Here is a 27,925-nt window from a genome sequence, read left to right on the forward strand (position 1 = left end):
CGTGGCCCTTGTTTACCTTCTCCCAACTCTGCCGGTTCGCGTCCCGCTGTGGGGACGGTTTTGCAGTCTCCTGCCCTCCGCCTCCGCCCCGATCCCTGGGTGGTACTGGGAAGATGTAGGCAAGTGGCGCCCCGAGCTTGGGACTTACACACCTGACCCCCAAATGAGTGACACTGCAGCCCCCGCCCCCAACAAGCACCGCTGCAGTCCCTCTCCCGGATCCCCAGCCCCGCCCCGCCCCCGGCAGTGGCATCTTCCCGGCCTCACCTCCTTCCTCCCTCTCTCCCTCCCTCCTTCCCACCCACTCGCCTGCGCCTGCGGAGCGGCTTCTGCCCGCCTCCTCTCCGCCTGGTTGCAGACTTGTGGCTCCCTCCGGTCCCTTCCCGCTTATCCCTGGCCCCTGAGATACCCTGTGCTTCAGGCCAAGGAATGAGAGGGGGTCAGCTTGGTGGTTCGCAGCTTTAATGTCAGAAAAAGAGGATGTCTGCGAGACAGGCAGGAAGGCTTCACTGTAGCTTCTAGAGGCCCAGGACACCCACCCTCCCCACACACACTCTCTGTCCCCCACCACACACAGCTGCCACCCCCAAGGGGCTCGACTACTCTCACCCGTTACACCTAAGCTCCTCCTTTCGCTCCCGGGTCAAGGCCACCTCCCGGCGCCACCCCCTGCCCGAACCGCTTCCAGCCTGGGCTGGATCCCCCCGCAGCCACCTCCGGCTCCTCCTCCCGGCTCCCGCGGTCAGAATCACGCCGGCGCGCCTCCAGCCTGCTGTCCCGCGGACTACCTTTAGGGGCAGGCTGGAGGCGCACGCCACCCCCCTCCCAATCCCCTTAGCCTTTGCTGCCGGCCGGGACGTTTTTCCTTAGTACCTTGTCTGCTGGTTTCATGCCCTGGGCTGGTGGGGGCGGGAAGGGCTGTGTTTCTCTGTGCTCAGTGCCAAGGGCAGGAAGCATCCGGCGCCTCCAGTCTCTGCAAATTCCTAAACCTTGCCCTCGCGCTTAGCATTCTTTCTTGTCGTACCCGACCCCCCCCCCTTTGAAATTCCAAGACACAAAGTTTTATACAAGGTCTTAAGTTTGCAGGGGTCATCAGGAGGCATCGCGTTTGCACTCCTAGCCGAGGAGCTGAGAGGACACAACTGACTGCTGCCTTGCCTTTGTTGCAAGGGGGAGGAACCCTGAGCTTTGAGGCCAAACAAGCTGTCAGGATGTCCCTTTAACGTTTATGTTTGCTAACTTAGTCTTGGGCCTGCGTGGTGGTAGGGCCGCCTGGCCCCTCCTCCCAGGGTGACATTAACTCCCTCCCTTCACTGGTAAAATTCCCAGTAGGACATTTGGCAGAAGAGCTGGGCAGGAAGCTGCCAACCGGGCCTGGCCCTGTTTCCTGGGTTCCCAGGGTGCTGGCTTCTCCCCTACCCTGACTTCCTTTCCCACCTTAGGGCCCCAAGTGAAGGCACCATCTCTCCTGTCCCATCTTCCTCAGGCGGGTTAGGACTCGCAGAACGATCTAACAAGCAGAGAAGGAAAATAACAACAGAATAACTGTAAGAGGAAGGAATGAGTAATAAAGCCGACCCAGGCAGGGAGGAGGGCTTTCATGTTTAAGAGATGCTATTTGCTTTTTAGGTCACAGGCTGCAAAAACAGGCTTTGATCCGAAGTGGGCGAATAATTTATTGAGAAAGTTTGCATGGTAGGGGAAAAAAGGGATGTTTGTTTGATCTGGAGGCCTCTCAGTTGTCCCAAGTGCTGTTGGCTGTTGTCTAGAGTGGAAAAGCATTTGGTTCTACAGCAAATGCCTCACTGAGGGAAATCCTCGCCCCAGGCAGGACTTGGAGTGAGTGTTGGTTTTGAAACTGTTTAGCCAAGGGTCTCCCCAGCACTTTTGGAGTTGAAGTGTTTAAGGGTAGAGTTGTTTGGGCTCAGGATGCAGCAAATGTTTCCAGAACGTTTCCCATCCAACGTGCTTTTCCTTTCCCTAAATGGCCTGGCTGAACAGCCAGTAACACCGATCCAAGAGGCAGTCGGAAATCTCCACTTAGGTTTTGTTGACAGGTGAGGTGGGACTCTGATCCCCAGCCCCCAGGTCCTTCCAGAATCTTGAGGTTAGGCTTTTGGCACTGATTTCCACATCCTTGAGGTTGGGGGCAGGTTATTCTGATTAATCATTGTTCTAGTTATCAGGGAGGTACTTGTCTTATACCCAAGACCCAAGTAAGAGGCTTCCAGTCCAAATTCTTCACAGCTCATCCAGCAGGCTCTTTTTGGGACTCAGTTTTCCCTTTGGGGTCTCTAAGGAGAGGCCAAGTTGGAGTTGTGAAGAGGGGAATATCCATGCCTTGCCCTGTCCTCCATGTAAGCTCCTCACTATGTGTCTCAAAGTTGAGGAACCCAGGAAGATTCTCAGGAAACCCGTAGGAATCTGGAGTGCTCCAGCCATGCTCCGAGTTGTAGGTCTGTGCACTGTGTGCTGTACCCCTCCTCCCCCACCCAGGTGGGGGGCAAGGTGCTCTCTTTAAGGTCAGACAGCCTAAGTTTGAGTGCTGGCTTTGCAGTCACTAGCTGTGGCAATTGCTCCATGCCTCAGTTTCTTCATCTGCAACTGGGGTTACTGACAGTACCTACCTCATGGTGGGTGTGTGGATTAAGTGATATGTTGCATAAAGAAGACTAAGCACAAAGCCGGGCATGGGATAAGCACCTGATTAGTATTAGCAATTCTTCCTATTAATAACCTGGATAGGACCCAAATGCAGCTGATCTTTGACCTCTCCCCTTTAAGGTAGGCCAGAGAGCCAGCTCCCTTCTCTGAAGAAGGAACCAGGCGACCCTGCAGTTGCTAATGGGCAGTCATCCGTGGAGTGAGTGGGCTGAACTTTGCCTTCTCTGAGGTGGAGGGTAGGGTGCGAAGGTGCTGAAGGACAAAGTAGACAAAGCCCCTTTCTGTCTCCTAGGATCCCCTTGTCATGTCCCCAGAACTGGGTTTGGAGGGTGGGTGTGGCGAGTGTGTTCTAGGGGAGCTGGGTGCCCCCGGGACAGGCGAGCAGTGATGGGTGTTGGAGGAGGGTTAGGATTCCCTGTGATTGGAGAAGCAAGTCTGAGGCTGAGCAAGTCTGTACAAAATCACTGTTGTCACAGCAGTTACTGTCCCTGAGAAGGTGTTAAAGTTAATGAGAGATAGGAAAGAGTGGGGCTCTGACCCCCATTTAAAACAGTGTAAGAGTGTGCAGCTCTTGTTTTCTGAATGTCTGGCCTTCCCGACACAAGCAGGCTCTGAGGACAGGTTTTCCAGCCGAAATATCATTAAATTGTATTAGCATCTTATTACACACACGCCTTAGCGGTCTGCCTCAGACAGGGAGAGTTTTTGTTTCTCTTTGAAAGATTGTGTCTGGAATGGTAAATTGCCTGCTTGAAAGCCTTTTCCTCCCCTTTTTAAAGGAGGAAGACGAAATCCTGCTGTGTGTGGTGGCAGGCTGGGCAGGCCTGGTGGCCCCCAGAGAGGAGAGGCCGGAGGCCAGGTTGGGGTGTTTTAACTGTCCAGGGAGCTGCTGCAGTAGCAGGCCTGAAAGACCCACTGTTTCCAGGGTCAGCTGGAGGGGCGTTAATGGAGGCCCAGGGTGTTTATTTGAATTTATTTGCGGAGAGGTCTTTAAAGGGGGCTGGCATTGGGCATTGGTGTTTCAAGTCCAGACCTGAGGTCCCCACTAAGACCAGTGGTTAGTACTGCCAAGAAAACATCTGCCACCAAATTGCTGCCCTATTACTGAGTTGACATTGATCATTAGCCAGGAGCCCAACCAAATAAAGCCTCTTGGAAAACGTGTGAGGTTAAGACGGGGAAGGCGGTCTGTGCAAACAGGTCGAGATCTGGGCTGGGGTGTTTGCTCCCGCAGGCTGGCTGAGCTGTGTGGCCCCACACTTCTGGAGGGAGGAGACAAGAACACACTCAGCACTTCATGTGTACCAAACCCCTGTTATGTGCTAGGTATAGCTCGAAGGGGTACTGGGCACCAGCAAGGATCCAAACAGTTACCCTTTTTTTTGTTGTGGAACATATACTCTGAAGAAGGACATTCAACAAGTAGCTCAACAAACACTTCTAAAGAAGCTGAGTAACTGGGTGGTGGGCTTTCTGTAGATAAGGCAGCTGGCATAGACCTCTGTGATGTTTAAGCTGAAACCTGAAGGATGAAAAGTCAGAGGTGCCTAGATTGTGTAGACCATTACAGGCACAGAGCACACCTGTGCACAGGTCTGGAGGCATGGACTGTCTGTTTCAGGAAATGAAAGGAGGCTGGTTTGACTGGGAAATGGTGGGAAATGGGCTGGTGGTCAATATGCAGTAGGCAGGGACCAGATCATATAAAGTCTTATGGTTAGAAGCTTGAGTTTTGCCCTTGATCAACAGGAAGCCTGTGAAAGATCTGATGTATGTTTTTTGAAGATCATTATGGCTGTGTGGATCCTGGATTATGAGGGAGCAGTAGTGGAAGTTGGGAGATGAATGAGGAGTCCTACGAGAGATGAGACTGGCATGGAGCAGCGTGGAAGCAGTAAAGATGGGGAAGGTGGCTGGATTCTCTGTGTGTTCTGGAGGGAGCGCCCACTGCACTTGCCAAGGGTCAGCGGTGGGGTGGAGGAGGCACAGCAAGGCTGCTCGCTGAGGGGACTCTAGGACACCCACACTCCCGGAGGAGAGCTGTGTGTGTCTCCACAGCTGGGGAAGGTGTGGGAGTGCAAGCAGGCTGGTGGCAGTGGCAGGAAAAGGAGACACTTCTTTCTCAGAGTCTCCTTTGTGGTACTTTCTGTCCCTAAAAATAAGTGCCTCATGACCCTGAATATTCTCCCAGGGCAGACCTTGCTTTGGGAGAGGTTAGGGGAGCCAGGGGAGAGGAAAAACGAGAGGCCAAGATCAAGTCTTGGCACCTCCATCCCCCACCTGCATGTGTAGCCCTGGATTTCAGCTTTGGTAAGAATCCTCCCTGTCCTCTGTGCTGGATTGGAGGGGGATGTCATGGGGCAAAGCCTTGTCCCGCAGGGGAGGCCAAGCCTCATTTGAGGCTTCATTGGCCACTGAGAAGAGGCTTACTTGAGGCAGGGAGGCCTTTCGAACAGACTTGGTTCAAAGAAAAGAAGCAAAGCAGTAGTTTCCCTCTGAAGCCTAGTTATTATTCCAATTAAGCCGCCGCAAAATCTGCTCCCTTAATAACACGCTGTCCAGGAGGACTCTGGGTGTTTCACGGAGGAGCTGGCTGAGGGTGGGGTGCAGGTCTGCGTGCTGACAGGTCACATTGGTCCTGGGCAGCAGGAAACAGCAGTAGGAAGAGGTCCTGGCAGTCAAGGGGTCCTGTTGTCAGGGACCTTCCTTACTGCACAGCTCACTGCCTTGCTGAGAGGGCCTTCAGGTGGCTGCTGGTAGAATTGTTAACCTGGCCCGAGTCTGCTGTGGTATTAATAACCAGCACCCATATGGAATGCCAGCCACTGTGCTAAGGGCTTTATGCTGCTCTCCTTCACTCACCAGCTGATTCTGGCCCACAGATGTGTTTAGTTTGGCCCTCTCGAAGTGTTTTAAATATCTAAATCAGTTGCCAGCATTTTAAGTTCAAGAGATTTATGTAAAATTCTAGATCCAATTTGTGTCTTTGGGGAGGTGTGTCTTTCCCAAGGTCCCTGGTCTAGTGAGGGGTGGAGATAGGATTTGAACTTGGCCTCCTTGAATCCAGTGCTGCTGCTTTTATGCTATGGGACAGCCTGGCTTGCAAGTGCCTGTTTGCTGGAAATGAAGAAAAATGCAGTTCATATAGAGGATTCCAGAAGAAAACAGATGGGTACACTAAGAGTACTTCTCCCCCTGCTCATACCCTACCTGTGACAGCTGGGTTGGCAAGATTCAGGCTGGAGTCAGAGTTGCGTTACAGTCACCTCTGTCACACGCAGACCCCAGAGGACAGCAAGGATGGGCAAGGATCTGGGTGGTGGAGTGTTATTGCCCCATTCAGTCATTCAGTCTGTGACCTGAGCTACTGGGCTGTACAGAGGTGGGGTAGTCTCAAGGTCAAGAGCATGGTCTCCTGAGTCAGAGAAACCTCTTACAAGAATTGTGATCGTGGGCAAGTCACTTAACCTCTGAGCTTCATTTTCCTCACCTGCAAAAGGGAAGCAGCCATCATGCCCGCCAGCACCAAGGGCCGGTTCTGAGGCCTCATTGGGGTCCCTGTGTGCCAGGATGTGCTCCTCCCCAAGCAATGGGTGCTTAACTGTTTCAACTCTGGTTCCTGCCTCCTTGGCATCCGTGCTCCTCCCCAGCAGGCGTGCCTCCATACTTCCACACCCTCTGGAGAGCCCTTGGCCTCCACCTTTGCAGCTGGGCAGCAAGCAGCCCCAATGAACCTTCCTGTCATCCTGACTCTACTCTTGGGAGACATGAGGGTGGAGAAAAGCTCCTGACTAAGGTCAAGTCTGAGGCCGGAGGGTCCTTCTGAGTAGCTCAGAGTTCTGGGTAATTGCAACCCACCTTAGAGAGCCAGTGCTCCTAAGGCCTCTGCAAGGCCACAGTAAAATAAGGTGACCACCCCAGGGCTCTGCATGAGCAGACTTGGGGTGACAGCAGGTGGGAAATGGGATTCACAGTGGGGTTGGGCAGCCCAGTTGGTCAACAGCTGGGCTTTCTCCCTACTGATACTGGCTCCTTGTCCTTTGCTGTGTGCAGTGAGGCAGCCCAGGGTCTAGGGCGACAGAAACATGGTGAAAAGCACCGTGGGCTCCGAGCCCCGGGTCTGTTCTCTGAATTGGGACTCAGCCACTGACTAGCTGTGAGACCTAAGGCAGGTTAACAAGTCTCTCAGTGTGCTCCCCTCCAAGAGGGGACCAGGGCAGGCTCTGCCACCCAGGACTCTGCAGGATTAGAGGAAATAGTGGGTAGGAAAGCACTTCCAACAGGCAGGAGCTGACAAGGGCACAAAGGCAGCTCAGTGTGGGCTCGGGGATCAGACCACGTGGATTCAAATCCCAGTTCAGCCAAGTCACTAGCAGGACTAGGAACTGAGCCTCCTCAGTAAATGAAGCTAATAGCTCACAGCTCCCCAGGTTTTTAGGAACGCGAGATAGCTGAGTTGGCATGGAATTCAGTATGGGAGAGCCGCCCTTCTACCTTGAAGCTAAACACTGTAGTGGAGGGAAAGTGAGTTTGTATTTTTACCTGGAGAAGGACACTGAGGGGAGGGTGAGCAGCCCAGCCCATTCACTCTGGCCCTGGTGTGGCTCAGGAACCCAGCTTGGAGCCTCCCTGCCCCCACCCCAGGTCCATGCCCCTCTGGCTGCCACTCTCAGGATGTGCAGAATGTGCGCTCAGTGCTTGTGGGCTGGCTTGTCCCTCAACTCCCATAGCCTGGTCCTCCTGGAAGAGTCTGTCTTGTTTCTGTGCCCTCCCTCCTCTGCCTCCAGCAGGGCACCACTTGCAGCTTGCAGGTGAGAGTGGATTCCGTGGTGGGTGAGGGAGCTGGGGTGAGGCAGGTCCAAGTCACTGTTCATTCTGGGGCTACTGACTCTCCTTGTCCTCCCTCATTGTCACCTTTACTAGATTCTCTATTGTGTGAGGCTCTCGGCTCAGGAGATGAGCGATGCTGCCCCCTCCCCCAGCCCCAGGGCCCATGTAGGTGGGTGAGAGAAGGGGGAGACTGCCTGAGGAGAAGGCTAGGGCATTGCCTTGTTCTCATTCTTCCTCTGCAGCTGGGCGAATGTGGGGAGGTAGATTGACGGGCAGTTTTCTGAGAGGTTGAGGATTTCCCGAGCCACTGTGAGTATAATGGGGCCTACTTTCATTGCAGATGGAAGAGAAGAGGCGAAAGTACTCCATCAGCAGCGACAACTCTGACACCACCGACAGTAAGGCCTTCCATGTGGGGCTCCTGCAGGGAAAGTGTTTGAATAATTATCAGGACCACAGGCCCAGACAGGGAGCTGGGACATTGCTCCAGCGTCTCCATGTTGATGAAAGCATAAAGCAGACCGGGTCCCTCTGCTCCTTTGAGAGTCCCCACACCACCATGGCCTTCAGGGCCTTGCTGTCCTCCTCAACCCTGCTCCCCTTTACCCTATAGCTCTCAACCCCATGTGTTTTGCGCTGGTTGGAACAGATCAACTCCCCTCTGGGCCTTTCTTTGCCTGTGCTGTTCCAGGCTGCTAGGAACACACCTCACTCTCTCTGGCCCTGCTGTTGAGTCAGGACCCTGTGGAAGTGTCCATACAACAGGCAAAAAACCCTGTTACTCTTCATTATAATTGCCTGATCAGTGTTATTTCCTAACCAAGTGCCATTTCCTTATCAAAGTAAGCCCCTTGGTAAGAGAGGTTATGACTTGGTCATGATACGGCTGACTGCCATATCCAGCTAGATGGGGCACATAATAGGTGATCAGTAAATGTTTGCTGAAGAAATTAATGAAGGAGGCCGACCTTCATGGGATCTTGGCGGTAGAATCTCAGAGATAGACTTGTGTGGGGGCTGAGTGTGTCAGCTGGATAGAGGGGGACACTCTTACACAGAAAATGGGGCTTAGGGAGCCTCTTCTGAAATGTGGACGCAAAAAAGTTTGTGTTAGGTGAGGCCTTGTCCCTGGTACCAGAAGGCCCCTCTTCTCAGATGCCCCAGGAACCTGGGCCTGCATGAGCCAGAGTAAAGAGTTCCATTCTGCCCTGTGTAGGAGAGAGGCTCTGCCAGGAAGATTTGCACCTAGTGGTGCCCTCAGGTGAAAGCCCAGGCTGAGAAAGAGGCTGCACTGCCATGGAGGCCGGGCCTGGAGCCCTGAAGCTGTAGACCTTAGCTTGTTTACATGTATGGTGAGCAGCGGGGATTGGGGAGAGCCTCAAGGCCCCTTAGAGTCCCTGGAGTTCTCTAACCACCAGGAACCTGAGGGTTCAGGAACATGGGCACCCAGGAACACACGCACTAGAATGAGAAGCCAGTCCTCTCCTTCGCTCTCCCTCCGGGTTTCCTTCACTGTCCTTTGGGGTCTGTTTGCTCAGACTCCAGCTTGGCTCTGGAGTCCAGCTTGGCTCTGGAGTCTGACCTGGCTGGCTCTTCCTCCCCATGGCAGTAGATCACAGCATTTGGCCTTCTGTGAGTGCAGTCACGCTACCTGTGGCCTGTTTTAGTGTCCTCTGCTTCTAACTTTATTTCAGGCAAAGGAACCCTTGAAGCCCCAGGCACCTGCAAGGGAGAGCACCTGGCAGCTGAGCCCCATATCTGCATTGGAGTTGGGCTGGGCTATGGCATACTCCCTTCTCACCAGTCCCCCCACTGCCCATCTAGGCTGTGCTCCTTTGACCCATAGGAGTGGAGGCCACCCTTAGTGTAGTCCCACAGGGCCTTTAGAACCCGAGTGATAATGGGTAGTGTTTATCAGAGCAGTGCCGTGTGCAAGGGACTGTACTAAGACTTTACAGGCATGGTATCATTTGATTCTCACAAAAACTCTTTGAAGATAGTTATTCTCTGCTCCTATTTTATCCAAAAGCAAGCTGAGGCTCAGACTAAGTCATTTGCCCATCATGAGGAGCTAATAAGTGGCTGAGCCAGGGCTCAAGCTTAGTCTATGGGTCTACTTTAGAGCAACCCTCTTGGGTCACACAGAAAGCTAATACTGAGTCCTTGTCCAACTGCCTTTCACCTCTCGAGTCTCTTCTGGTTGGTGAGTGGAGGAGGCGTCATTCATCGTTGGAGAGGCCCAGAGCAGGGACAGTCCACCAGATGCTCACAGAGGTCTCCACCTCCTGAACATTCAAGCCAGAGCTTGCCTGACAGGTTTCCTTTCCTTGGACATGGGTGGGTGGTGTTCCTGGCCTTCCAGGGGTCCCTCATCAGCTGTGCTCTCTATGCAGGTCACGCTACATCTGCATCAAGATGCTCCAAACTGCCCAGCAGCACCAAATCGTGCTGGCCCCGGCAGAACGAAAAGAAACCCTCCGAGGTGAGTAATGACAAGTATCCTGGAGAAGGATGAAACAGAAGTGGAAAGGTGACAGGAACAGAGACCTGTGGAGAGGGAGGACTGTGCAGGGGAGGTGCAGGTGTATGGGGAGAGAGGATTTCTGGTAGAGGACGCAGTCATTGCAAAACAAGACCAGTGTGACTGAGTGAAGTGACTGAGAGGAAAGGGTGGGAGTGCCAGTTCTCATAACCTTATAGGTTGTTATAAAGATGTTCCTATTGATCTGAGTGAGGGGAGGAGCCTTTCAAGGATTCTAAGCAGGGTAATGACATAGTCTGATGTTTTAATGAAAGGTCCCACTGACTGCTGTGAGGGGGAGGGAATGTGATGGGCAAGAGTGGGAGCAGGGAGGCTTCTTTAGCAGTTGTCCAGGAGAGAAATTATGGTGGCCTTAGAGCTGGGTGATTGCAGTGGAGTAAGGAGCAGTAGGATATGGGACATTTTGGAGGCTGAGCCAAGAGTGACAGGATTCGCTGATGTAGGGATGAAGGATGGAGTCTTCAGAGTCATCTAGTTAGGTCATCTACTCCTTACTATGCCCATTTCACGTGCATCTGCACTTTACTCCTTCCCCGCTTTGACCCTGTCTTTTGGGACAGGTAGAGATGCTTATGACATATGGAGCTGTAGAGAGTTTTGGAAGTGGGTAGACAAATGGACATGGGGCCCTGCCTCCTGTAGCCCCTGAAAATAACATCCTAGAGCCTCATTGCTCCCTCTTAGGTCTTTAATGCATTACAGTGGGCACAGAAGAGACCTTTGGAACAGATGAGGCTGCAAGAGCCTTGAGTCCCCAGTGGGATAGTTTTGAGTCTGACCTTTAAGAGAGACATTGTTCTGCAGCCCATAGGGCTTTCCCGGTGGCTCAGCGGTAAAGAATCTACCTGTAATGCAGGAGTGTATGAGACACGGGTTCGATCCCATGGTCAGGAAGATCCCCTGGAGGAGGGCATGGCAACCCACTCCAGTATTCTTGGCCTGGAGAATTCCATGAACAGAGGAGCCTGGCGGGCTACAGTCCCTAGGGTCACAAAGAGTCGGACACGACTGAGCGACTTAGCACGCACACATGTGCTGGACACTTTACTTTTTTTAACCCTCCTGTTACAGTAGGGAAACTGAGGATCCTAAGTTTATATATATAGTTAAGATGTGAAGTTCTTGGGGCCAACAGCACCAGTGTGGGAAGGCTCAGAGTTCTAGGGCAAAGCACTTGGCCCTGGCCTGGACTGAAGGAGGATATCTTTGTTCTGAGCCTGGCAACCTCTTTTCTCCTCCTTGCAGCAGTGGTGATCCAGGAGCTGCTGTCCTTAGCCAGTCCCTAGGGGTGTCTTCCATAGAACCTTGCATTTGAAAAAGGACTCCCCACGGAGCTGGCCTACCCTGGGACTCATCTCTTGTGGGGATTGGAGGTGGGGACACTGTTTCGAGTTCTGAAGCCTCCAGTTCCCATCCCCGAACCAACTGTCCTCCCTTGGCTCTACAGTGGAGGGGTGGAGAGGGAAGGAGATATCTCCAGGAATGCAGTAAGGACTGGAATTAAAGCTGGGAGTGAGGTGGGCATGGGAGGATGTTGTTCTTGAGGCTTTTAATAGGGTTCCATCCCTGGGTCGGGAAGATCCCCTGGAGAGGGAAATGGCAACCCACTCCAGTATTCTTGCCTGGGGAATTCCATGGACAGAGGAGCCTGGGGGGGCTTCAGTGCATGGGGTCGCAAGGAGTCAGACACATCTGAGCGACTAACAGTAGCACTGCTCAATGGGTGGACAGGCTGTGTTCTTGTGCATTGGGAAGTAGGAGGCAGAGTGTGCTAGGGCCCTGGGAGTCCCTGGGACCACCCCTCTACCCCCACCCTCATCTTGAGAGCTGCAAGGGCTCCCAGTTACTACTTGGGCTGGATTAGTAAAACCCTAGCCAGCTTTTGTGTCTCCCTGGTCCGGCAAGGCAGTAGTCATCCTGCTGTTTTGAAGCTGAGGAACCTGCCTCTGAGAATCTCACCTCCTCATTGCCTTCATGGGCTATTCAGATTGGAGAATGGAGGGGAAGTTCTGGGGAGCCCCTGGGGCTGACTTAGTTCCTTCCCCTAGCTCTCACATTAAGCAGCAGGAGGAGGAGGGGCCTCTGCTCTGGGCGGAGATCCTGGGGACCGGGCTGCTATCAATACCCAGGATAGGCCGGCTGGCTAGGGGGAAACAGATGTCAAGCAGAGGCTGAGGGGAAAGTGTGATTTGCATGGTGCTGAGAATTCCCCTCCCTCTTGGATTTTCCTGTGCAGGGCCTTTGAACCTTTCTCCACCTAAAAATAGAATCGAACCATTGCACGGGTGCTGAATGGGGACTGGCTGTGCACAGCCCTGGGTTCAAGCCCAGGAGCCTCTGTGGGGGGAGGGGGGGGCCTCTGACGCCAAGTCCTAGGCTTTTGGAGGGCTGAGGAAGTCTTCCCTGTCTTGAACTGTCGCCAAGGACAAGCTTTTCCTCCCATAGCAGGCGGGAGAGCAGCCTGTGAGGTTTCCCTCGTCCCCTAAGCGAGGAGACTGAGCCATAAGCCGGCATAAATTCCAAGTTCCAAGTTTTCGTGGGGCAGAGAGGAAACCATCGATGAAAGCTTCCAAATGATTTGGCTCATGAGAAGGCGGAGATGAAAGTGAGGATTTGGCGGCAGATAATGTTCACACTAAATCTCTTCATTGGGCTGTCCCTTCTCTTTCTATGCACAGGCTGGAGAGAAAGGCCTTCCTAATCTGCTGGTGCTGGGGGTTGAGGGCTTCCAACACCCTGGTGAAAGGTCTTCTGGAGTCCCTCCCGCTCAGTCCCCAGAGTAAGAAGCCTGTGGGGTGGTTTTCAGGCTGTTCACACGGTCTGCTCCCAGTCTGGCCCAAATTCCCAGCTTCAATACATGCAAGTTGATGTTTGTGGTGCAGGAGTCCCTTCCTAGTGGCTGCATGCAGTGCCACGGGACTCGGAGTTCTCTTCGTCCCTTCATCTTTGAAGATGGACAGTGATGAATAGGGATTTGAGCATCAGGAGTATTTACCATGACAGCAGCACTGGCGCATAGAGAAGCCACCAGTTATGGAAAGGGCAGGGAATGGGTTTAGACAAGACTGGCAGGACTGCCTCTGAGATGATATGTTCACTCTGAGGGTGCAAATCAAGGGGCGCCCTACACACCAGGGGGAGATGCCCCAGGCTGGAACAGAATGCTCCAACCAGGAGTCAGGACCCTGGACAGGGCCGAGGCCTTGAGGCCCAGCTTCTCATTCTGGCCCTAAACCAGTGGGTGGCTTCCTTCAGCCTGATTGAGAGGGGACTGCAAGCCTCGGTACTTGGGGCTGAAAGAACAGACCCTGGGATTCCTGGGAGGCTGGTTTAGGATTTTTGGTGGCAGTACACTTAGTCTGAAGTTGGCCCCAGGATCCATTTGGCAGTGGAGGCAAAAGGTGGGGCTAACCCCAGGAACACAGGCTGCTGCCTTCCTCTAATCTGCCTGCCAGTGGGATCCCAGCAAAGCTGAGCTCTGTCCCTTGGTGCTGAAGTTGGCCAGGCCCGTCCTAAAGGAGAGGAAGGGATTATCCTAGCCCGGGAGAGCTGGTATTATAAACCGTGCTGAGGCCTTGGGTTTCTGGCCTGGCCTGTCTCACTAAATAGCATGAACATAACTTTGTGGGTCATACCTCTGAGAGCCTAATGGAGATCACAGACCAGGAATTATTTTTTAAAATACCAATATCAGACCCTGATCCCATACCGTTCTCAAGAATTCTAACTTGAATACTTTGGAGTACAGCCCCAGGCACCTGTAGTTTTTCAAAGCCCTCCTGCTGGAAGCCAGGGTTAAGAACTACTGCCATAGACCTTTTACCCTGATATGCTAAGATGGGAGTTTCTGGCTTGGTCCTCACTGAAAGTTGAGGGAAGAAGGAAAGGCCTTCCAGCCTGGTTCAGTGACCTAAACAAATGCTGGCCATGTGGGTGTGGCATCACCCACAGTTCCTCCCTTCTCCTACAGCGGCCATGGGACTGACAGGTTTCTGCTAAGCCCTTGGCCTGGCATGGGTGGGAAGGGCAGTTTGAGAAGAGACCTGGAAGCCAGGTGGTTGGGAGACTGTGTTTGGGAGACTGCTGTTTTGAAGCCATGTCTTCCTCAGGCCTGGGGCAGAGAGGCAGCTGGAGGAGCAGGCTGAGAAGTGAGGATTTCCCCAGACAGGCTCTCTTGAGGTAGAAAGCTGTGTTTTCAGGAAGTCAGAGTCCCCAGAAGTCAGCCAACGGGCAGGGAGATAGGTCTTTAGGACCTTAATGATAGTGATTAAACTCAGCAAACACTCGAGAGCACTTCTGAGGCCCAGCCTAGTGCCAGGGACACAGAAAGCGCAGGCCCTGTCCCTGGGGAGCTTGTCTTCTAACTGTTAGCAGGATGCAGGTGCTGCACAGGAAAGTGTCCGTTATGAGAGATGTAGCCAGCTTGCCACTGAGGAGCTGTGAGACTTTGGGCAAGTATAGTTTCTCTGTGAGCCTCAGGGTTGTTGTCTGTAGAGCGCTGTCTTGCAGTTTCTGTTCTGTAGGTGTGACTGTCCTGTCCTGAGGCCCGTGGAGCCTAGGGGTTGGGGAGAGTCCAGACGTGAGTGAAGGTGGAGCTGGCATGCCTGGGATGGAAGCCTGGATGGTCTCAGAACGGGGTGGGCAGGAGTTGGGCTCCTTTTTAGGCCCTGGTGACAAACTGTACATACCTCGAGATGAGAGAATGGGGGGCTTCTCTGGGTTCCACAGGGGCCCTTCCCAGTGCTCAGCCTCTCACCCCTGGAACAGGGCCTGGAAGAAAGAGGTGACCCTGTGAACAGCCTCTGCCACCAGTGGAGGTCTTCCAGATCCAGTGTCTGTGAAAGTTCCTATATAAGGATGGCGCTCCCTAGGAAAGGCAACGAGTGGAAGGTGAAAATGCTGCGTTTCTGCTTGACCCATTGCTTTTGAAAATGGGCCCCTTCCCCCCTGGGTGAATGTAAGGGTGGCCAGATGGTGTTGGGGTGCAAAGCCATGGGATAAATAAGGTGCTTTCCTGGAGGAGCAGAGGTATTATCCAAATGTTTGAAATGACACAATATTGTATATTAAAACAGTGATGGCCTGTGTTGTAGTGAAAGGCAGAGTGCTCCCAAACTTGAGAGTAAAACAGGAGACTCCCCAGAAAAGGGGTTTTTTTGCTTGACCCTGTGGTTTTGAGCCATGTTTCTAGCCAACAGCTCTTCTGCTACCCTGGGAGGCAGGCAGGTGGTGAGGGGAGCCCTTCCACTGGGCCTCCCACTGCTCTGGGGTGGGGGGCAGAATCCACTTCTCATACAGTCGGAAACACTGCTGCTCCCGCCAGCTGGAAAGGCCTCCCAGCCTCTGGGACTTGTCTTGCAAAAGAAATGTGTGTAATAAATTCTCTTTAAGAGCAGGAAGTGCTGTTATCCTTGTGAAAGAGAAAGAGATGTTGAACGTGTGTGTGTGTAAGTGTCTGACCAAATTAGCCTAGTGGTAGCTTGAATGGGACTGGGAAGCTATTTCCAGAGACCTTCTCTGGTGTTTTATGCTTAATTTTAAGTATCTAAGTATGCTCTTGGCTGAGATACTCTTTATCAATTTCCAGCCCAAGAAAGAGATTTTTTTTTTTTTTTTTAAGAGAAGAAATAGCAGACTGGTTTGCAGGCAGGATTGCATTGGTTAAAAGCACAGGGCAGACCTCAGACAAGTGGTTAAACCTCTCTGAGTCTTGGTCCCCACATCTGTAAAGTGGGAGGAATATGAATTAGGTGAGATTGTATATTTTAGCATAGCACCTAGCATGCTGCAGCAGGGCAATTACTTTTCACTGTTAGCTGTCCTTTCTAATGAGTTGAGGTGCTCAGAAAAACACATTGATTTCAAATGAGGCATTTGGTAGTAATTTTACTTGGCTCTTCCAAGACAGACTGTCAAACATCCTTTGGGAGATTAGGGAGAGGGGCCACTCCTAGCTTTGCACTGGGCCTTCTGATGTGGATAGAAGGCAAGGAGAGGCTGTCTTGGCCAAAGCCATTTTCACTGGCTTTGGGACAGCAACCAAGACCGGTTCCTGAGTTCTGCCTGGAAGAATCCTTTGGGCCAGCCCTCTGCCTTCACTCTCCCTGCTAGACAGGAGAGGAAGTTTCAGAGTTTAGTCATATAGGATTTAGACAAATCCTGGGGTTCATTCATTCATTCACTCACTCACTAGTTGCACAAACATTTCTTGAATACCTGCTATGTACCAGGCACTGTGCCACAAATAGGCATAATCATAAGCGGACACATAGTCTCTGCCTCTCTCAGCTTGATTATTAGAGGAGATGGACATTAAACAAATAATTACACAGATAATTGTATTCTGTAATTATGATAAGTGCTGGAGCTTTTCCTTAAGTAACGGAACTTCCCCTTGGTGCCTCTTGGTCTGAAGTACACTGTGATATAATATTTTACTCTTGAGAAAAGGAAGCAGAAACCAAGGTCCCAGGATGAAATGTTCAAATAATATTCATAAATCTCATGATCATGTATAGGAATGCTGAGGATAGCAGAGTGAAAGTTATCTGTTGTCATCGTCTTCATCTGCTTTTGGAGATCATGTCAGACATCAGACATGACATGCTTTCTGGCATAGCTCATTTTTGGTTCTCCTTGGGGAAATAGGCTCAGAAAGCTAGATAGACTTTTCAGTGCTTGTGGTCTCAGTCTTGGGAAGAGGAACTAGAAGGCAAGCCTCGTGCAGTTTCTCCACATCTGGGCAGAGCAGGGTCTCCAGCTCTCGTCAGAGCTGCGTTGGCACCTCTGGAACTCACACTGGTTACTAGGTTAGAGTTTTAGACCTTTAAACATTCTTCATACTGTTTGAAGAAGCTACAATTAACGTCTCCCAAGCAGCTCAGCAGAACTTGGTTGCTAGGCAGCAGACCTTTAAAGACAATTTGTCAACTTCTGCCAAAAGAGAAAAATAGTAAACATTCATATTCTTAGAAAATTGCTTGTTTTCCAGCTTCCAACTTCCTTGCCATGGCAAGGCCTCCAGTTCATCAGTGTCCATTTTATTATTTATTTAGTTTTCGTAAATAATTCAGAGGCATTTTAGGAGAATAATTGAGCCTTTTTTTTGGAAGCCTAACCTTTGGCGATTCAAGACAGAAAGATATTTGGGTTGCCCTGTTTGTGGAAAGGTTTTATATGAGTATTCAGGGGTTCCTTTGGAAGGAACAGAGTCCCCAGCTGTATCCTCGGGCAGCTACCCAGAAAGATGGTGGCAGATCCACGGGAGGCTCTTCAATCATTCAGCCTTAGTTAGCACCTAGCATGTGTCAGGCCCTGCATGCACTGTTGCAGCCTGTAGCCTGGCCAGACCTCACTGAGCTTACTTTCTAGTGGGGAAGACCTGGCAGGAAACCAAGGGATACCAGTAGAGGGGCTGTGGGAGTTCAGAGGAAGCCCAGAACCCAGCCCGGCATCAGGGAAGCCTTCCTGGAGCAGCTGTGGGATGAAGTAACACCCTAAGGGTGAAACAGGCCGCCCCCACTTTGGCAGGGAAAAGTGTCCCAGTGGGGTCCTCCCCTGTGCCAAGTGTGAGACATGCTTGGGAGGGAGACTGACTACTAATGCAGTTGTGGCTCGTCCTGAGGGCAGTAAGAAGACAGTGGAAAGCCACTGGAGAGCTTGGAACTTGCAGAGGTCACCATCTGATTTCCATATGGGGGAAACCCCTTGATTTGGCTTTGGGTTAATTCAAGGGCATTGGCAGTGAGCAGGTGGCCAAGAGGGGCGAGGTTGCAGAGGAGTGCTGGATGGCTCCAGAGTCGTCTGTCTGGGTTCCTTTGCCACTTCTAACATGTAGGACCTTGTGTAGGTTATTAAACTAACCTGAGTCCCAGGTTTCTCTAATGTAGAATAGGGATGATAACAGCGTCCACCTCACAGAGTTGGAATAGGGAGTAACAGTTAATTCAAGGACAGCCATTAGATTGGTGCTGGGCACACTGTGTTCTTTTAAGTGTTGATTGGTACCTGTAAGATAGTGCTGCCCTTCCTGTGCTTCCATCAGTCCTCTGCCCAAAGGGGCCAGTGGTATCCAGTCACACCAGATGAAGCTTGCAACTTTCTTGGGACCAGACTCTTTTTCTCTCCTGAATCTCCTTAGCTGAGTTGAGCATGGGATCCTTTTTTGCTCTTGAGTTCTCAGAACCAAGCCTGTTCCTAGGACAGAGCCACCTCTCCCCCGCTGGTGTGGCTTGGCACTCTGTCTGCACCTACAGACCAGGGCTGCCTTTGGTCCATTCGGTCCACATACTTGGGTTGTTTCAGCTCTGGATATATCCATGAGGTGTCTCTCGTTCATGGGGTTTCAAAAAGCACTGCCAAGGAGCCAGCTGGGGTCATCAGACTTATCAGGTAACTCCCCAGAGGGGCCCTTTTATTCACTCATTCATTTAATCATTCTCTCAGTTACTATTTATCGAGCACCTACTATGTGCCAGTCACCCTGCCAAGCCCTAAGAATGTTGCAGAGAACAGGACAGGTGTGGCAGGAGAGATGACAAGAAGGAAGGAACATGCATACACCAGTTAATTTTCAGGAGTATATGTACTCGGAAGTGAGACAGGACCATGGGCTGGAAAGTGGCTCTGTTGGGTCATTGGACACCCTGAGTTGGAGTGATCAGGGTGATCCCGTGAGGCAGCATTTGAACTATAGCTCAGGAAAAGGGAACAGCAAGAGGTTTCAGACTCACCAGTGCCTTTTTGGAGGGGCACACGGTGACACTGTGCTCTGGAAGGGGCAAGATGACAGGCTTTCCCTGGAGGGTGGTTTGTCTGGCATTCAGAGAAACAGGGCATTAGATGTTGTACCACGTAGGGCTTGCCAGGATTGGGAAAACTTTGAGACAGTCACCAGTCTGCTGTGGGTTCAGTTTACCCCTGACGGGTCCTGAACAGGGGGCCCCAGAGAGAAATAACCTGGCCTAAGCCAGCAGAGGCTGGCGAGGTGGGGGTTGCTGAAGGACAGCACAGAAGCACCCACTATCTGAGTTTATGTTCTTATATCAGTTGTCTTGCTACTTGCTAATAAGATATGCAAATTATCAGGGCTGTGAAATCTTTGCCACATTTCATCTTCTTTGTAATTAGCATTTAATCGTAATCTCATTTTAATTTTTTCACACTGGCACCCTAATTAAATGTTAGGGTGTTAGTCTTAACAATTAAATTATATTGGCAAATAGAGTCTTCAAGAAACTTGACCTTTTGCAAGCAAGGGCCCTCTCTGGCTAGAAGCAGACGTTAATTAGATTTCTACAAGACGCTGCCTTGAGCCCCCTTGGCGCCCCCTTTCATTTGTCTCCTAGATTCAAGTGAGACAGACAGCCAGCAGGTGGGGCCTCCTGCAGGCAGAGGTTACCACTGAATGGCCACCACCCCTGGAAGGCTGGTGGATGCTGAGTCTTCCAGGGAGCGGAGTGGGCTTGGAGTTGGGTCTGAGACCTGGAGGACTCCTTATAGTGGTTTCTCTTCTCTCTGTGATATGAACTCTCCTTTAACTTGTGATGTTCACTGGGAAAGTTGGTACCAAAGCAAGTCACATAGTGTCTAGGGCTGCCACCATGTCCTACAGCAACCCTTTGTGGGGCCCAGGTGAGGTCAAGCAGCTGGGGCAGATGAGGCACTGCCGGTGCTCCTGAGGCTGGGCTTGGAGGTTGCTTTGGAGTGGGGGGCCACAGATAGAACGTTGGGAACAGAAGTTTCCCCCTGAGTGAGCAGGTGCTCACAAGGAAACCAAAGCATGAGGATGTGTCCACTCATGGCCTGGCCCCAAGGGGTTTGGAAAGGCTTGATTGAGAAGGAATTCAACATGCTTCTCCTTCCCCATCATAGAGCATGGTACAGCGGAGCACCCACTGAACAGGGCATATGGTACCATTGTTCTTGAGGGACCATGGAGACCCTGACCCATGGGAGGCTGTTCTCTAGGCTGTCCCAAAGCCTGGCCTCTCCCTCAGCTATTTGTCTGAGGCCCTGGTATATAGTTGCCTGGATTCTTTTACACTTGTGACTGCGGTTACAACAACAAACATAATTTTAAATCTTCAACAGAAATTCCCTAAACAGACACTTCATGGCAGTATTGCATTCACACAAGCCTTTCTGCCAGATGATTTTTTTCCTCAGTAGTTTTGCCTTTCCCACATGTCTTTCTTCTTCCCTCTAAGGTCCACTCCTATCCATCATTCAGACTCTGTCCTTGAGCAGATCAGAGCATGTAAATTCAATTCAACATTTATTGGAGATCTTCTGTGTGCAAAGCACTCTGCTGGGTTCAGAGAAGATGGGTTATTGTACTTAACTGCTTTTGTGTCATATTCTCATTTTTGAGTGAGTGGGCTTTGAGCATTTGCCTTTTCCTACCCTGGCCTATGAAGCAGATCACCTGAAGACGACCTGAAGTCATTCTCTCTCCACCTTGTCTCCCCACAGGTTTTCCGGACAGACTTGATCACAGCCATGAAGATCCCAGACTCATACCAGCTCAGCCCAGATGACTACTATATCTTGGCAGACCCATGGCGACAAGAATGGGAGAAAGGCGTGCAGGTGCCCGCCGGGGCAGAGGCCATTCCAGAGCCTGTGGTGAGGTGAGCCGTGGAGCCCAGGCCGGGGGGCCATTGGAAGGGGAGGCTAGGACCAGTTAAGGGATTCCTTTCTAGTCTGTCTCTATTCTTAGTTTCTTTTGTTCTTAAAAAAACATTGCAGTATTCCAGAAATACTGCAGTTTTACCTCTGAGGCCAAGGTTTTGAGCTTGGGCTCAGCTCTGGAGCCAGACGGCCTGGGTTCAAATTGCCTCTCAAGTTCAGTGGGACCTTGGGCAGGAAATGTAATCTCCCTGGGCATCAGTTTCCTCGTCTATAAAATGGGGATGATAACAACAGCACCTGCCCTATGCAGTGGTTGAGATGATGTAGAGAAATGATGCGTGGAAGGCCCTGGACACAGGACCTGGCCCACATGAACACTCAGTGAAAACTGGCCGTGGATTAGCTTGATGTCGTCCCAAACTGGGTCCCGCCAGAAGATCTTCTCGGGGATATCTCCAGACCTCTAACTAGTCCTTAAAATAGGAACAAACCATGCTCTTGGCTTCTTAAAACCTTTTTGAGGAGTTCTTGGGAGCAAGAAATCCAGTGCCTGGCACACACCAGATGTCCACAAAACAGTTGCTATAATCAGATTCTCAGGAGGGCCCGCTGCCTCCTAGGATCAGGATTGGATCAGGGCTGAGTCCTCTCTGGGCTCAGGAGCCTTGTGATCTTGTAGGTCAGAGAGACTCCTGTACTCTTGTCAGGAGGTGGCCTCGTGGCCATGGGCCTTGCTTCCAGTGACAGAATTCAGCCAAGTGCTTCTTCCTGCATCCTGGGAAACCCTCCAAGTCATGTCTTGGGCCATAGGGGCCTGCTGTCCTAGCCACCCCCCACACCCCCGCACACCAGCCTGCCTGAGCTGGGCAGATTTGTGTTAATTGACAGTCCATTCCCAGCCTTGGCAGCCCCAGGGCTCTCACTTAGGTCCATTTTGCCAGGGCCTGGGGCAAAGATTTCAGCTGTCACCTCCCTTGACATTGGCACTGATGCTTCCCTGGCAGCCACACCTATGATGGGCTCACAGACACCCAGTGCCTGCCTGGTGCCAGGCCTGTGCTGGGCATGGGGTTACAAGGCCAAGCACACACTAAGCCCCACTCGGTGCCCAGTGAGGACTGGGTATTGCACAGTGCTTATCGTCCTGGGCTCGCAAGGGCTCTTATCTTGGGCCCTCTGAGAATCAAGGAAGCTCCAGGCCTCTCTGGACGAGAGTATATGTGGAGTTTGGAGAAAGACTTTATTGTACACGTCCTCTGCCCAGGGCCAAAAACGTGGGTCAGGCTCCCAGCCAGCTTCACCCTCTCCGCTCTACAGACCAAACAACTGTAACTGACCTCTTTGAACCTGTTTCCTTCTCCATAAAATGGATCTAATAACAGTATATGCCTGATAGTGTAGTGGTGAGGACTGGTTGAGAACTCACATGCCAAGGGCCCAGGGTAACAAGGCGGAGGGGTAGGCCACCAGCTGGGCGGAGAAGGGTGAGTCCTGATTAGGCTTGGCCCAGCAGTCTGTCCTCTGTCCTCGATGGCAATGTCAGGTGGTTCCAGGAACATCTGCTGGCCTGGGTAATTAATTGCAGATGCCTCCACACAAGTAACTTGGCTTTAGTCGGTGTCTTATCTGTTGACATCACAACGGAAGCATGTGTTCACACAGCTGGCCCTACTAGGTACATTCCGCACATACACACAGGTCTAGGCTGACAAGAGCCAGGCAGTCCTGGCCTATCCCTGCTCTTTGGAGAGGATAAGACTGGAAGGGGAGCGATGCTCCCATGGAGATATCTCTGGGCCTCATCTTTCCCTGTCTCCTTGCAGCCTGGCACCTCCACCTGCCGGGCCACCTTTCCCTGTACAGCTCTCACCTGGAAGCCAGCACAGCAGGCACCCTGATCAGAACTGTTACAGGAGCTCTGTTCCTGAGAACTTGCTGTGCTGAGCCTTAAGTTCATCTTCTCATCTAATTACCATATCAGCCCTCTAAAAGGCACACTGCTGTCCCCGTTTTATAGAGGAGGAAGTTGGGAAATTCTGGGGAATTCCCTGCATGACCGCCAGGGCCTTGTGGGCTGGGCCAGGAAGTCACAGCCACAGGAACAGGCCCTGGGCTGCCCCTATGTGGCCCAGAGAGAGTCTCGTGCCCCAGTCACCCTGGCTTGCTGCCTCTGCCCTTCCCCACTGCCTCCCTGGTCCCCTCCATTCCTCTCTTCTTGCCCAGTGCTCCCTGGCCCTTGAGCAGGTCTACCCGCCTCACGGTCCTAAACTTCTCTGGATAATGAGAACCCTTCACTGTCAGATCACGAACTGAAGGAGGGCCTGCACTGTTCTTCGGAGTGGCCGAAAGACACAGCTCAGGGCAAAACCAGCCTGTTTTCTATCTGGTCTTCTGGAGTGAGAGCCTCCCACCCCCAGATCCCAGCCCAGCCACCCATCTCCTCCCCGCTGACCTCGGTTCTACTGGCTGCAGCCAAGACTGAGGCCTTGACTGAGGGTGACATCAAACCACCCTTGATTGGAGAGCTTCCTCTGTAGTCGGAGCCAGAAGAGGCCAGACAGGTGAAGATGAGCTCCCCAGGAAGCACAGGAAATGCCTTTTCTGTCGATAGCCCTTTAACCCCAGCTTCCCGGAGAAAGGAACGTGATCTTGGCCCCAAGAGGTCTGGCCGGGTGGCAGCTGCTGAGCACACAGTGTGGGTAGCTATGCCGCTAGGTGGTGGGCTCTCTGCCTATCCCAAACCCCAGCTGAGCATGTGCTGGGGACACAAACAAAGCAGGGTTGTGGCAAAATTAGTGTTTTTGAAAGAATGTGTTAATTTAAATAAGAGCCTCCAAGGAAAGGCAGAACTTTGTAGGACTCAGAGTCCTGCAAAGCAAATACTATTGCTTCAGGTTGAAATGGTCTAGGGGTTGGCGGTGGGCATCACGTCATTATTGTTGCCTAGGACCTTCCTTAATCTGGGCATCTTGTGTGACAGAAGGTGACTCTAAGCCCCTTCCCTTGTATCCTTGCCTCCCTCAGTCTCCTCTGGGCCTCCCTCCTGCCTGGAGGCCATTCTGTGCCCCTCGCCCTTCATCCTTCCTGCCCCCCTTGCTGACACACGGGGCTCTTCCTGAAGCCTCAGAGCCCTCCCCATAGCTGTGCCATGTCGCTGTGCGCCCCTGTCCCTGCCTTCCCCTCCCCAGTCTGCGCTGAGTCACAGCCCCTGGCAGCCCTGCCTTCGACCCCAGGAGGCCTCTCGGGCAAGTAAGGGGCCTCTCAGCCCTGGCAGGGCCGGCCAGATGGAGGCCAGGCTCCACAGCAATAACCATGGCAACTGGTAAGGGGTGGGAAAAGCTGGCATTCTGAACTGGCATTAGGAACTGAGGGGCAGCACACAGCTGAGCCAAGAGAGGAAGCCGTGCCCTCCCAAGGCAGAAAACCCTCATATTCCATTTCGGAAGGAGGAAAGTGATATCCAGAGATCTTAAAATACACACTCACATGAGTATAGCGCCTACTACATGCCACGCACGGTTCTAAGAGCTCCACACGTGTTCATCCATTTAATCCTCATGCCAACTGTGGAAGCTAGGTGCTGTTATCATTAGTTCATTTTCTGGGGTGCAGAGGAGCTAAGTGGCTTACCCAGAGTCACACATTAAGTGGCGGAGCTGGGCTTGGAGACGTCGCCCTGTAGCCAGGACCCTTGCAAGCTGCCTCCGAGGCAGAGCCGTGGCCTGAGAGAGGGCTGACCTGAAGTGTGACCCTGGGTCTGTAGCAAGTGCGTCTTCTTCACCCCACAGGAGCCCTGGCCTCGGTCCCCGGAGGCTACTGGTGGAGGAGGGGCTGGGGCTTCTGAGGGCCTTTCCCCAGCTTTTTTTTTTTTTAAAGAAATACTTTTTAATGATGTATAATCAAGGAAGTGCTGCTGCTGCTGCTAAGTCGCTTGAGTCGTGTCCGACTCTGTGCGACCCCATAGACGGCAGCCCACCAGGCTCCTTCGTCTCTGGGATTTTCCAGGCAGGAATATTGGAGTGGGTTGCTTTTCCAGCTTTGAAAGGGTATGCAGAAGGACCTGGGGGCCAGCCGGCCCTATCCAGCTTGTGCCACAGTGACTGGCACTGGGCATTGCCCAAGACGGCAAAGGGAATGGCCTCCTACAGCCTCTGCAGGGTAGGCAGGTGGGAGGAGGGCCTGGAAGGAGGCAGGCTCTGCTTGGCATCAAAGTCTCACACCTCACTTTCCTGCTAGCCCCTCAGCCAGGCTGGCCAACTCCCTGGGGGTGGCCCTCAGATCCAGTAAGAGTAGCAGGCTGAGGGCACCCTCCCCTCATATCTTCTCTTGAATTCCTAGGATTCTTCCGCCATTGGAAGGCCCGCCTACCCAGGTGTCCCCCAGTGGCTCTGAACTTGGTGAGGGCGCCCAGCCTGATTGGCCAGGGGGCAGCCGCTATGACTTGGACGAGATTGATGCCTACTGGCTAGAACTCATCAACTCGGAGCTCAAGGAGATGGGTAGGTAACCTGCCAGGTGAGAATGGGATGGGGGCAGGCCACACAGGGTTTTCTTCCTCACCCTCAGAATGGCAGTGGCCACTGCTGGTCTTTGGCCCTGCACAGGTCTGGGGGAAAGTCCCTGCTATGTTACTGACTGCTGTGCTTCAATTTCTTTAGTTATCAGATGGAGGCAGTAATAACATGTCATTTGCAGGGTTTGGGGGAGTATTATATGACTGAGCGTGCACCCACACACTTAGTAAGTCTGACTGTTAACATGAAGAGTGAGTGAGCACTTAGAAGTCTAGTGTGACACATGGGGCTGGGGTCAGCTGGTATGGGCCTTCTGGCTGAAGGCCCACCATGTCCCCGAAAAGGCCAGCTCTGCTAGATTCAGCCACTTTCTCAGATGCCCCCCCGCTCCGTACACACAGCTCAGGTAGTGGGTTCCCCATGGCAGCAGCTGCATCCCAGAGACAGACACCCCCATAGCATCTGTGTGTACACAAGCATATGTGTGGTCACAAGCAGGGTCTGAGGTCACAACACCATACCGGGTCTCCGGGGCCTTTGCATGGTCCAACCCCGTCGGTTTTCAGATGATGGAACTGGGGCCGGAGACAGTAAACATAGTGTGCAGGTAGAAACCCTCCTGTACACCTGCCCCGAGAGGCTGGGCTTCTGACCCCCCACCCTGCTATCCTCACAGAGAGGCCAGAGCTGGATGAACTGACGCTCGAGCGTGTGCTGGAGGAGCTGGAGACGCTGTGCCACCAGAACATGGCGCGGGCCATCGAGACGCAGGAGGGGCTGGGCATCGAGTACGATGAGGATGTCGTCTGTGACGTGTGCCGCTCTCCTGAGGGCGAAGATGGCAACGAGATGGTCTTCTGCGACAAATGCAATGTCTGCGTGCACCAGGTGGGCAGCCCCCATGGCCACTGCTGTGCGGTGCTGGCAGGCCCCTGCCTGACTGCTCACCCTGGCTGTGGGGGTGTAGCAGCGCTGTGGGCACAGGCCCCTAAGGAGGGCAAGTGGGGAGAAGGGAAGGGTGTGAGTGCCCGTGGTGCCAGGGACACCCAGGGCCTCTGGGTTCAGCCCCCTCAGCCAGATTTGAGTAACGCCTATTGGATGGTCTTCCTGTCCTTTGCCGCCAGCCTCCCTCAGACTCTGCCCACGGACCGTCCTACCCCGTCCTCCTCTGCTCCTCAACTTACAACGAGGCAGCACAGTGTAGTGATGGAGAGCACAGCCTGGAGCCAGGCCACCTGGTTTCAAATCATGGCTGTGCCCTTCGCAAGCTGTGGGATTTGGGGTCGGTTTCTTGACCTCTCTGAGCTGCTGTTTCCTGAAGTATAAATAAAAGTAAGTCGTTGCGAGGATTAAGTTCCTTACTCTGAGTCATTTGGTTAGAACTGTACAGTAAGGGCTGTTCATATTTGTTAACATTATTAGCATTAAGAGCCAGGTGCGGCCTGACTAGGCTCCCCTCTTGATCTTGAGCCCCAAGGCTGTAGGTCTTGGGCATCTCTGGGCCTACCCTAGTTCATGGAAGATGTAGAAGGCCTGACTAGAACTCAGTGGACCCACTCTAGCCCTGACTTTGAGGCCTTCCCTCACCCACTTTTGCTGGAATAGTGCCTGAGGAGCTCAGAGGGGCTTCTCCTGGGTGACAGGTGGGTAGGTGGTATACCACTTTCCCCGTTCACCCTATTCACATCCCTTACACCCAGCAGCTCTTAGGTCCATAATCCCTAGGCATGACCAGAAGGATACCTGATCACAGATCCCTGTGAAAAAAGACAAAAGCTCTGAGCCTTGTCCGAGGGCAACATACATACCCAAATTTGTATTCAGTTTAAGGGAGTTCATGAATGCCCCTGAAATCCATCCCAGATTAGGAACCTCTGCTGAAGAGACTGTCCTCCCAGCAGAGGGCAGAGCTGAGCCCTTTCACAGAGGACCTTGAAACGGTGAAATTTCAGTGCACAATGCCTGCACAGAGCTTCCTTGGAGCCCTTGCATTATAGTCCCTCAGGAGGTCTTTGGTGGGGCTGAGTAGCGGCGTCACTCTGTAGCTCCCAGTATGGGCTGGGGCTAGGACTGTTTGCAGCTGAATGCACATTGCAGACGCACCTTGACCATTGCCTCTGACCTGTGTCCTCCGTGCTCTCTCCCCAGGCATGCTATGGGATCCTCAAGGTGCCCACGGGCAGCTGGCTGTGCCGGACATGTGCTCTGGGTGTCCAGCCAAAGTGCCTGCTCTGCCCGAAGCGAGGAGGAGCCTTGAAGCCCACTAGAAGTGGGACCAAGTGGGTGCACGTCAGCTGTGCCCTGTGGATTCCTGAGGTGGGCAGAGGTGGGGATGGGGTGGCCCTGGGGCCCAGCCATGGGGAAGTGGGTCTGAACAGAACTCAGAACCCAGATGGCAGAGCACTGGGAAAAGAAGGTGATTGGTTACATTAAATGGCAGATCTCAGATGTCCAGCCTGGGAAGAACTCAGGCAGCAGCCCACAGGGAACTTTACCCCTGGACTTAGGCAGAACTCGGTGGTGGTTTCCATGGGAAAATGGAATTTTGAGCCACTGGGGGATCCAGGTGATAGATGTGCGAGCTGGACAGAAGTCAGGCAGCTGATGCTAGGGGAGAGCAGGTTGTAGGTTTACCCAGATCTAGACAGTGGTCCCAAGCAAAGTCAAGCACTTGTTTAAAAGTGAGCCAAATGACCCAAAAGGAAATCAGGTGGGGAGCCTGGTTAAAACTGGGTAGTAGGAG

General features: G+C 52.6%; 1 protein-coding gene and 1 long non-coding RNA gene across 30 annotated transcripts in view; one reads left to right on the forward strand and one right to left on the reverse strand.

Annotated features, from left to right (window-relative positions):
- The window catches only part of JADE2 (jade family PHD finger 2), a 143,961-nt gene that overhangs the window by 95,645 nt on the left and 20,391 nt on the right, over positions 1–27,925 (forward strand). For 22 of the 29 annotated variants that reach the window (XM_081502857.1, XM_081502852.1, XM_081502870.1 and 19 more), the window contains 6 exons: positions 7,835–7,892; positions 9,888–9,976; positions 20,510–20,667; positions 25,007–25,167; positions 25,859–26,070; positions 27,331–27,498. In XM_081502857.1, the coding sequence (XP_081358983.1) occupies positions 7,835–7,892; positions 9,888–9,976; positions 20,510–20,667; positions 25,007–25,167; positions 25,859–26,070; positions 27,331–27,498 (846 nt within the window). Of the gene's footprint in view, positions 1–45; positions 120–7,394; positions 7,476–7,834; positions 9,811–9,887; positions 9,977–14,809; positions 14,927–20,509; positions 20,668–25,006; positions 25,172–25,858; positions 26,071–27,330; positions 27,499–27,925 lie in introns of those variants that run through there. The other 7 variants (XM_081502877.1, XM_081502880.1, XM_081502878.1 and 4 more) reach the window with 4 other exon arrangements.
- On the reverse strand, positions 14,213–27,691 carry LOC145510739 (uncharacterized). Its single transcript, XR_014057261.1, has 7 exons — positions 27,286–27,691; positions 26,367–26,497; positions 24,299–26,170; positions 23,121–23,426; positions 22,095–22,294; positions 14,725–14,806; positions 14,213–14,591 (listed from the first exon to the last, which is right to left on the reverse strand). It is a non-coding gene; the product is annotated as an uncharacterized LOC145510739 (long non-coding RNA).

The sequence above is a fragment of the Giraffa tippelskirchi genome, chromosome 6 (genome assembly GCF_054371585.1).
Source record: "Giraffa tippelskirchi isolate mGirTip1 chromosome 6, T2T-mGirTip1v1.2.pri, whole genome shotgun sequence".
Lineage (NCBI taxonomy): Eukaryota > Metazoa > Chordata > Mammalia > Artiodactyla > Giraffidae > Giraffa > Giraffa tippelskirchi.